This window comes from Myxine glutinosa, chromosome 3 (genome assembly GCF_964187855.1).
Source record: "Myxine glutinosa chromosome 3, kmMyxGlut1.1, whole genome shotgun sequence".
Classification (NCBI taxonomy): domain Eukaryota; kingdom Metazoa; phylum Chordata; class Myxini; order Myxiniformes; family Myxinidae; genus Myxine; species Myxine glutinosa.
The window spans coordinates 163,898,108-163,908,465 of NC_136263.1; the positions used below are offsets into that span (position 1 = coordinate 163,898,108).

Below are 10,358 nucleotides of genomic sequence, written 5' to 3' on the forward strand. Positions count from 1 at the left end.
GACGAAGCAAGGGGTACTAGTGCCCAAATTTGGAAGTTAGACAGTAAAATTGAGGGTTTAGACCCTCGGTTCTTAACCTGTGGGGCGCGCCCCCCAAGGGGGGCGTGAGCAATTTTCAGAGGGGGCGCGGGACGGCAGTATAAACGTCTAAATAACCCCAAACGGAAATTATAATCCCCCTACTGAAAAAAATTAATTAACCGAAAAGATAGCGCCTTATATAATTCCTAGTTTGTTTCAGTCTCAACTAACACTTCTTTTTTTCTTCCGACAGATTATTAACTGGAATCGAAGTCAATGGCAATGAGTGCGAAAAAGAGGAAATACCAAGACGAGTACATCAAGTTCGGATTTGTGGCACTTCAAAAGGGTGACGCAGAAGTTCCTCAGTGCGTTATATGTTACAAGACTCTGAGCAATGATGCCATGCGGCCAACACGTTTGGAACGCCACTTGAGGACAACCCATCCTGAACTAGCAGACAAATCACAGGCATTCTTTGTGGCGAAAAGGGAAGCCTTGAAGCGAGCTAAGTTGGACAGCAGTGGGACATTTCGGCAACAGACGTCAAAGATCGTTGAGGCGTCCTACGAGATTGCCCTGCTAGTAGCAAAGAACAAGAAGAGCCATACAATCGGAGAGACTCTCATTAAACCGAGTCTACTGCGAGCGGCAGAGCTCATCCTGGGGAAGGATAGTGCGAAGAAACTCTCGGCTATCTCCCTGTCGAACGATACCATCAAGGGACGGATCGATGAAATGTCTCAGGACATCAAAGAACAAGTGACTGACCAGATAAGGGCCTCGCCTGTCTTTGCCATCCAATGCGACGAAATGACAGACGTGGCTCAGTGTTCTCAGCTGCTCATGTATGCTCGTTTCATATTAGGCGACAGCGTGAAGGAGGAAATGCTATTTTGTCATCCCCTGGAAACTTACACGACAGCAGCGGATGTCTTTGAAGTGGTATCGAAGTTCTTCGAAGAAAATCGACTTTCATGGGACGCGTTGGTAGGTGTTTGCACAGACGGAGCTCCGGCCATGCTTGGCTCGCGTTCAGGTTTCGTTACGAAGGTGAAACAAAAGAGTCCCTCTGCTATTGGTACACACTGCATTATCCATCGTGAGTCCTTAGCATCTAAGACCCTGCCCGCTGAAATGAGGGATTTCCTGAACCTGGCTATCAAGGTAGTCAACTTTATCAAAGGTGGAGCCTTAAACAGTCGCCTGTTCAAACAGCTGTGCAAGGACTTGGACTGCGATCATCAAGCCTTGCTTTTCCACACAAACGTGCGTTGGCTTTCGAAGGGAAACATGTTGGGGCGAGTCTACGAGCTGAGGGAAGAAGTCGCAACATTCCTAGACGTGCAGCGGAAGGCGGATCTCTACAAAATGTTCCAGTCCCGAGAATGTCAACTGTCTCTAGCTTACCTCGTAGACATCTTCGAAGCACTCAACTGTATCAACCAAAAACTGCAAGGGAAGCACATAAACATTATCAAGCAATACGACGCCATTCGAGCCTTCATGGCTAAACTCGACCTCTGGAAATGCCGAATGGAGGCCGGAAACATAGCTTGTTTCCCAAACTTGGACTCTGCCGTTCCGGACGGCCTTCTCGATTCAAAGTTAAAGAACCAAATCATCGATCATCTGACTGAACTCAAAGCGGATTTCATCCGCTACTTTCCTGACTTGGACGAAAAGCGAAAGACCTGGAAATTCATCAGAAACCCATTCCAATGCGACGTAGCTGATGTTTCGGACGAGGTCCAGGAGGAGTTTCTGGAGCTGAAGTTCAACTCCTCGGCTGAGGATGACTTTGAAATTCTGGACCTGGAGACATTCTGGGTCAAGTATCTTCCTGTTTATCCTCTGATCTCGCTTCAAGCTGTTCGGATTCTGACGATGTTCGGATCCACGTATCTCTGCGAGGCTGCATTCTCCGCGCTGGTCGCTGTCAAGACCAAATACAGAAGCAAGCTGAACGTTGAAGGAGATCTGCGCTGTGCTCTCTCTGGCACGCGACCACGAATTCCGGATCTGATAGCTAAGAAGTAGTGCCAACCATCTCACTAAAATTTAGTGAGATTTTTGGCATTGCTTCTTTAGTGACTAAATTGTTGTTTCATTGATTTTGCGTCCTTTGACGTGACATTTCAACAAACGTGTTTTGTGTAGTTACCCTTTCCTTTCATCGATCCGTACCTTGAGCTTGTTTGCGTTTTGATGCAATAAAACGAGGTTTGTAATCTCTCCTTTGTTATTTTGAAAGAACATTATCTGTTCAGGGGTACCAGATCCAGTGTTTGAAATAAGCCAGGGCCCGCCAGGGTCCGGCCCTGGCTGCCATGCTTAGGGCCCTGGCTGTTAACAGAATCTACGTCAATAGCCAGGGCCCAGGGCCCAGCCCTGGCTGGCTTCAATATCAACGAACAAACCCCTCAGAATGCACCACAGAGCACCTAGAATTCAAACATTTCCTGGGGGGGAGCCCCCAGACCCCCCCCCCCCCCGCGAGAGGGGAGACCCCTCTCGCGCTCTCCCCAACGAGCGGCTTCGTCAGATGTAGGTGGAGGGGGGCATGGAGACGAGCAACAATTGCTAAAGGGGGCGCGACACTAGAAAGGTTAAGAACCCCTGGTTTAGACAATAAATTTGAGGGGCTAGACAATAAATTTGAGGGGATAGACAACAGGTTGGAAGGGCTAGCAGGTAAATTGGGGGGCCAACTGAATGACGTGGGTAACCAAATCGGGGAAACGAAAGAGGGGTTAACGGGGTTGGAAAATAGAATGGCTGCCCAGGAGAACCAGATGGAAGGGGTGAAGAATGGGTTAAGGGGGTTAGAAAACACAATGGAAGGCAAATTGAGGGAAATAGGGGAGCAATCTGCCCGGGAAATTAAACAGATGGGAGATAAGATAGAGGAGGTGAAAATCGGGTTAGAAACTAAATTGGCTGCCCAGAGAAATGACTTGGAACAGATGAGGGCAGCCTCTACCAAGGAGATGGGAGAAATGGGGGAGGAGATCAGACGAGGTGTGGGCGAGGAGTTTGCGGGGGTACGCGAGGAGGTAAAGCGAGGTGAGGAGCGTATGGAGAAAGAGGTGAGGAATAATACGGCTAGGTTACAGGGGGGCATAGAGGACCTGACACGGGGAGTAGAACAGCTGACGGTGGGACAAAAGGAATTAGGGGAGCAAGTGGAGAAGAACACTGCGGTAATCGTGGGGTTGAAGGCGATGCAGAAAGAGATAAAAGAGGAACTTATAGCGACAAAGAGGGAATGTCAGATGGTACATGAGTGGTTGACAAAGAGGTTGGATGAGATAACGGAGGCAATGGAGATGAAAGAACGGGAGGTGAGGACGCACATAGAGATGACTAAGGTGGCTTTAGAGGAAGAAATTGAGGGGGCGCACCGGGAAATGAAAGAGGTGAAGAAAAAGTTAGAGGATGTGGAAGAGGGGGTGAGTGAAATTAAGAAGAGACGGAGGGAAACTAAGAGGGAGATAAAGGAGGAAGTAATGGAATATGTACAAGGTCTGTGTTCAAATCATGATGATGTGCTCACAACCAAATAAAGAGTTTGCAGGTGGCGGAGGAGGTGCGGAGACGAGGTGCCAAGGTGAGTGGCGATATACTCGGAAATGTATTTGGTGTGAGGGGAGATTCAGTCGGCTTGGGTGTTGGTTTAGACCCGGGTGTTCGTGAGAGGCCGCTGGTAAAGTGTGCGACAGGGACAGAGTGTGAAGGAGGAGGTGTGCGAGGATGTCCGACTAAGGGGTGTGTGAGGAAAAAGTGCGCGCCGAGGAGTGAGTGTGCTGTCGAGAGTGAGTTGGTCGTGGCGTGTGTGCGGGGGGGGGGGGGGGCACATGGAAGCGCGTGATGGGGAGTGTTACAGGGGATGTAACGAAAGAGTGCACACCTGTGGGGAGTGTTACGGAGGATGTAACGGGAGAGTGTGCGCAAGAGGATGCGCGAAAAAGTTGTGTAACAGAGGAGTGCATGATTACAGAGTGCGCTGTCGAGAGTAAGGGTGAATGCGCGACCGAGTGTGGTGGTGAAAGTAGTGAGAGTGACACGGAGCACGAGTTGGTTGTAGCAGGTGAGAGAGGATGCACACCTGGAATGGAAGGATGTACACCTGGAATGAAACGATGCACACCTGGAATGGTCGAGCGCATGTGGGAATGCACGCTTGAGTTGGTAGTGGAGCACGTGATTGGGTGTGCGGAGGAGAGCACACCCGTGGTTGTCACAGAGGATGAGACCGAGGAGTGGGCGCGAAGAGGTGTGTTGGTGAGGTGTGCGAATGACGAGTGTGTGCTAAGGTGTGCGGTGGTCAGGTGTGTGACAAAGTCTATGAGTGTACAGGGGGGGGTGTGTAAGAGAAGGTGCAATGACGGAGAGCATGGAGACAGCTGGATGTGTGAGCAAGGAACGGAACGCGGGGTGTGAGCATGCAAGTGGAGCATCGATGTTAACCGGGTTAGCGGTTAGATCGACTTGTAGCCGAAGCGAGCCCTCGGTTCGTGCCGGGCTTCGTGTGCAGCGGGAACCAGCGGGGATCGTAACCACGGCGGTTTCGAAAGAACCGCCATGCGGGATCCACGTCGGGCCTCGCTCCGAACGGTCGCGTCCGGGCTCCGCTAGGCGGAGCGGCGGCCCAGTCGGAAGGGTCGTCACGGCGACCCCTTGTGGTTGAGGCGTTCCGGCAGGGCGAGATCAGGCCATCGGACGGCTCCGTGCCGAGATGGTGCATGGAATCTCGGGCCGAGTAAGCCCCCTTCCCTGCACCGAATGCCGGACGAATCCAACCGCCGGCAACGAACCACCCGCATTCATTGCTCGGCCTTGCGAAGCCGAGCTTTGGAAATGAATTGGCATACCGAGAGGCTCAAGTGAGTAGACAGGGGGGGGGGGGGGTGATAGTGAGACATGCCCGATGTGGTGGGATGGCAACTTTGCCATCCCTCACATAAACGGGGCACATGAGCAATAGTTTTATGGGGTTTGGCAGTGAAAACTAGCCGAGGGAGGGTTTGGATAATGTATAGGGACCTAGAGATTGACCATAGGTAACTGAAGATTTAAGTAGCGACATTGGACAGGTAGTGGGGACATAGAGAGGGTAGTTGGATTATAATGACGATGGAGCGCAATAATATAAGGGGCGACGGGGAAGCGCGAGTTTCAGAGGGGAGTAGTTAGATCAGATGATGCCGTGTGTGTGAGAGTATTGATATCGAGCAAATGAGGAATTCCGGGGCAATGCTCGGGAAGGATGTGTGTATGAGCGTGGGAGAATCTGGGTGCATGAGGCAATGGTTTGGAGATTTAGAAGTGTATTGTGAAAAGTGTGAGTTGTATTGAGCGTGAAAGTGTATGGATCAGTGGATGAGTGAGTAATGGTGATTGCGTGTTGTGTTGAGCAAATGGTCCTGGAGGAAGGAGGGTGCAGGAAGCACAAGGTGTGATGGCACAGGTGTGCAAATACAGGTGAGCATGGTTGTATGGAATAAATGGTCTGGAATATATGGAGTATGGAATGGATGGTGTGGAGTGAGTATGGTGGAAACTGTGGAGTGGAGTGGATGGTGCGAAGGTGTGAATGGGGGAAAAGTGGACCCCTATCACGAATACCCGGGGAGGGTAGTTTAAGAGTTAGGTAGAGGGAGTAGGTAAATTGTGGTTGGATATTGGCATCTGTGGTGCGTGTGGAAGAATGGTGTTTGGATGGGTGCATTAGTGACGTGGAAATGGCTGGGCGTGTGGCCTGTTAGTGTGTGTGGTTGGTTGGGCACTCCGCCACTGTTAGGATGTCGGCCAGGTGAGGCCGCAGGTGGGCTCTGGGAGCCAGTAGAGTTGTTGTGGATGGGGCCCGAGGATCCGGAGGACGGACCCGGGTAGCCCAGTGCCAGAGAGGGCACCGAGTGAGTACTGCTCTCCCCTCTCGGCTAAACCACTCGGCAATTAACATCTGTCCGCGGTCGCGAATGGGGTTGCGCTCCTCCCTCTCCGGAGGGAGCGGTTCAGCGTCAGGACTCACGTCGGTCAGTCACAAACAAGGGGACTAATCCCCCCTTCTTAAGGGGAAGAAGGCCGACGTAGAGATCCGCAACAATATAATTTAGCTGGTTTCTTCCACAGATCTTTCCCTGGAATTCAAGGGGAGGTCTGTAATAGCTTCATGCGAGCTGGTCAACCTGAATCAGGAGAACGTGATATTTGGGGAGACCGCTGAGAACCTTTGCTTCATTATTCGACTGAGTTCCTTGGCGGCAGCCTCTTCACCCTGATATCGCACCCTCTCACATGTGACGCCCACTTCCTTGGCGGAGGTCTCCATCACCAAGGAGATTTCTGCCCAGCTGCAGGAACAGACCCAACAAGAGTTGCGACACCTGTTGCACATGATTCACACTGGATGGCCCATCTCTCAGAGTGAAGCGACCATTCCATTGAGACCCGTGCGTGTCCTGTCAATTTCGGCTCATTTGGGCAACCTTGGGGATCGGTAAAGTTGCAGAATAACTGAACGCAGTAGTAAGTTTGAAACTGATCGGTCATTTCCTGGGACAAAGGATCCCGGCACCGAGGCCTATCACGTCAGTGAGCCTCACACGTGACAGTATCCTTTATGAAGCTTATGGACCTCAGATCGGGTGAGAAAACCTGCTGAAGGCATACTACTTAGAGGAGGAAAATAAACGAGGAATGTTTTAGTAAACGTAAGTATATTTGTCTAGAAAATGTCATTAAATGCAAGTGATAGCAGAAGTGAACAAGAACGGCACACTTCGACGTCCACATTATTACATCATTATACATACCTGTACCAAGTTTTAATTTAAATCCCTTCAGCTGTTCACAAGTTACCACATTTTTACCTGACATGACCTTTGACCTTTGACCTCCAAAATCTAATCAGTTAATTTTTTACATCATTATACCTATCGGTACAAAGTTTGAATTAGATCCCTTTACCCATTCTCAGGTTATAGACCTATTACAGACTTTGACCTGTAACCTTTGACCTCTTGAACCCAAAATCTAATCCGTTAATCTTTACATCATTATACATACCTGTACAAAGTTTAAATTAGATCACTTCAGCCATTCTCGAGATGTAGACCTATCACAGACTTTGATATTTGACCTTTTGAGCCCAAAAGCTAATCAGGTCATCGTTACATCATTGTACATAAGTGTACCAAATTTGGTCAGAATCCCATCACTGGTTCAGAAGTTATCGCGGTAACAGTATTTTTACCTAACATGACCTCTGACCTATGCCCTTTGACATCGTGACCCCAAAATCTAATCAGTTCATCTTTACCTCATTATACTTACCAGTGCCAAGTTTGACTAAGGTCACTTTAGCCGTTCTGAAGTTATCGCGGTAACAAAAACCTATCATGGATGGACAGCCGGACGGACAACCTGAAAACATAATGCCTCCGACATAGAAAACGACGATAAAGCATCACAGCCCTGGATGTAAGAAGAAAAAAAATATTCAGTAGGAATGCATCTCCGAATATATAACCGAAGTCAATGGGAAAATAGCGTTCAATATATGGAATTAGCTTTAAGTACAACTTTAAAAAAATATGTATTCAGTAAATCGAGGGATTGCTACACAGATAATGAGGAGGAATGGATAGCGGGAGAGGGCGGAGGATTAATGTTATTCGAGTTATAAAATGGCGTCTTCCTACATGAAAGATAATTGTGTAAAGTCCCACACCAAATGCTGGATTTTTCCAACATAAAGGCACGTGAAGTTAAGTCACATCTATGTATCCACAAAATTTCCCCTTTCTTGCATTAAGCCATTTGCCCCAAAAAACTTCTTCTTTTTTTTTGAAATATAATTGCCATCATTGGGAAATTCTGCTGTGAGATCTCTTCAGGATGCCACTCTTTATTGGAAAACGAAATAGAGGAGTGTTTATATGCCCTAAGGAATTTAAATTGTCGCTGATGATGATGTGTGGCATGAAATAGGATGGAAATGTCCAATGCATAATTTGTGGTGGATAATGGTTGGGATTTCCGGACCTTTGGCACAGGAAAATCAATACTGATTTGTACCCTAAAAACACACAAGGAGTAATGTTATTCAAATATCTTGCCTTGATTCATGCTAATCCTCCTGAGGAAGTTCAGTCATTCAAACTCCTGGGTCTCACTATCAACGATGATTTTACTTGGGCAAGCCACATTTCAAAGTTGACCTTAAAAACCAGCTGCTGACTGGACATCCTCCGTTGTACAAAGTTCTTCCTTGGCACACCTGAACTCCTATCCACCTACAGGGCCCTCATACGCAGCTTGAGGGAGTACTGCCCTTCCCTCTCGGCTGGCTCCCTTGCCTCACAATTTGCTCAGCTTGTTGATGTGGAAACCAAGGTCTTCAAGATCATTGGTATCTCCCATGCTGAAGCTGCAGAGTCTATGGGTCTATCAGTCCGCCATCACTGGCAAGTTGGTAAAACCAAATTTTTGTTTACTTTTTTTTGTTTGTTTATATATTCAGCTGTGTATCTATATTAGCCATCTCCGATGTGTTTTTGCAATCGCTTGTATGTGTGTGTTTCTCGGCCAAAACGTTTTCACCATTTGAGATTTTGTTATCAATGTTTCAACAAACCTTTATTACGTGAATATGGAGAAGAATAATTAATGATTGGATGAAAATGTTAAAGGGAAAAAAACATAATAATTTATAATAGCCCTTATTAGCCTGTCCACCACAGCACGGCGTGACATGGCCGGGTTTTTTTAAAGTTTAGTTTGAGTACAAAGGGTACATAGACAGGCATTGCATTTTGGGATGCCTTCTTGTCTACTATTCTGTGACAGTAATGACAGGAGTAATATGTTTCGCATTGCAATGTTTGTAGACCATGTTAAAACGATGAGTGTCAGCTGTCTCATGGATTATTCATATTTGATAAGAAATGTGTAACATTTTGGTGCAAAAAGACATCCCAATATTCCATAAGTAATTGAAATAACAGCAAAAATCTTTGTTGCCGTGGAAAACTTTCCTTGCGTGCTGCTGTAGGCTGGAACAAACGCAAAAAACACCAGCATAGAGAACAAGATGCCAAAACAAATGAACCTCGCTTCACTCGACTGTGATGGAATCTTTTTTGCTTTCATAGCAAAAACATAGGTAGCAAATGTTAATAACACCAAATAGGCCAATGCACAGACAGCCCACATAGGTGGTGGACCACCACACTCCAAAATGATGATGCCCACATGGGCAGTAACATTAAATGTTGGTCGAAGTTTCCCAACAATTATCCACATTACACAAAGGGCAATTTGTGGGAACGTGCAAAGCAGACCAAACAATTGGGAAAGCACTTTATTTGCAATCGATTTTGCACATCCGTCTGAAAAATAAAGGAAAATGGAAAATATATCAAATCAAAAACATTTTTTGTCGTTCAGCCTGTGCCTTTGTATAATAATTTGACAAATCAATATCCAACTCTCGGGATACTCCAAAGATAGAACCAACATGAGTCATTTATATTAGATTTAAAATGACATCCTAAAAATTTTCATTATTATTGAGTTGAAATAATACATATAAACATAATTGACCACAACATTTGGAATTAAATGTCTTGGACTTGAAATGTTTGATAAACACCATTCTGTAAGAATTGTATTACTTCAACAGGTGGTGGCATACCATAACTATCACAATAATATTTGTCCTGACTATTATAAATACAAACCCAATGAGAACCATTCTGTGTGTCTAAATTCGTAATAATATTCTTTGTATTCTTGGACAACTTTGTTAATTCATCTCTCATACAAATAACCACATTATAAATTTTTAGTTTTTACAATACTTAGCAAGTTCTATATTTGATGTTGTATTCTTTCCAAATTCTTTAAACCATTTATCCATTTATTTATAAGAAATATATAATCCATTACCCCTTTTAGTTAGTTTTACACCTGCCTGTGTGATAGAAGAAAGCATATCTCCAACTCACAATCTCACTTTATCAGGTAGATTTTCAAGCTTTTCAGCAAAATCTACAATTACACCACTTCCACTAATTATTTTTCCAACACCTTATTATGTTTTTCCAACTATTTTTGAACCTGTATTTGAGCCTTCCTTTCGTTAGCAGTTTTTACCGCTGCTGAAATACCACCCGTCAATGCTCCCACCATGCTTAAACCAGCAAATAAAGGAATTAGAAATGGAAGACATCCTCCACTCGTTTCCCTTGTTGAATATTTCTTTAACATAGGTTTTGTCATTTTAAATTTAAGTGATCCAGCATCATTTAGAGTTTTCACCTGCTCTCTCA

General features: G+C 46.1%; 1 protein-coding gene across 1 annotated transcript; it reads left to right on the forward strand.

Moving 5' to 3' along the window:
* The first annotated feature begins 303 nt into the window (after positions 1-303).
* Positions 304-2,061, forward strand: LOC137416887 (protein FAM200C-like). Its single transcript, XM_068102578.2, has one exon. It carries the CDS (start codon positions 304-306, stop codon positions 2,059-2,061), a length of 1,758 nt encoding a protein of 585 aa, XP_067958679.2.
* The last annotated feature ends 8,297 nt before the right edge of the window (positions 2,062-10,358 follow it).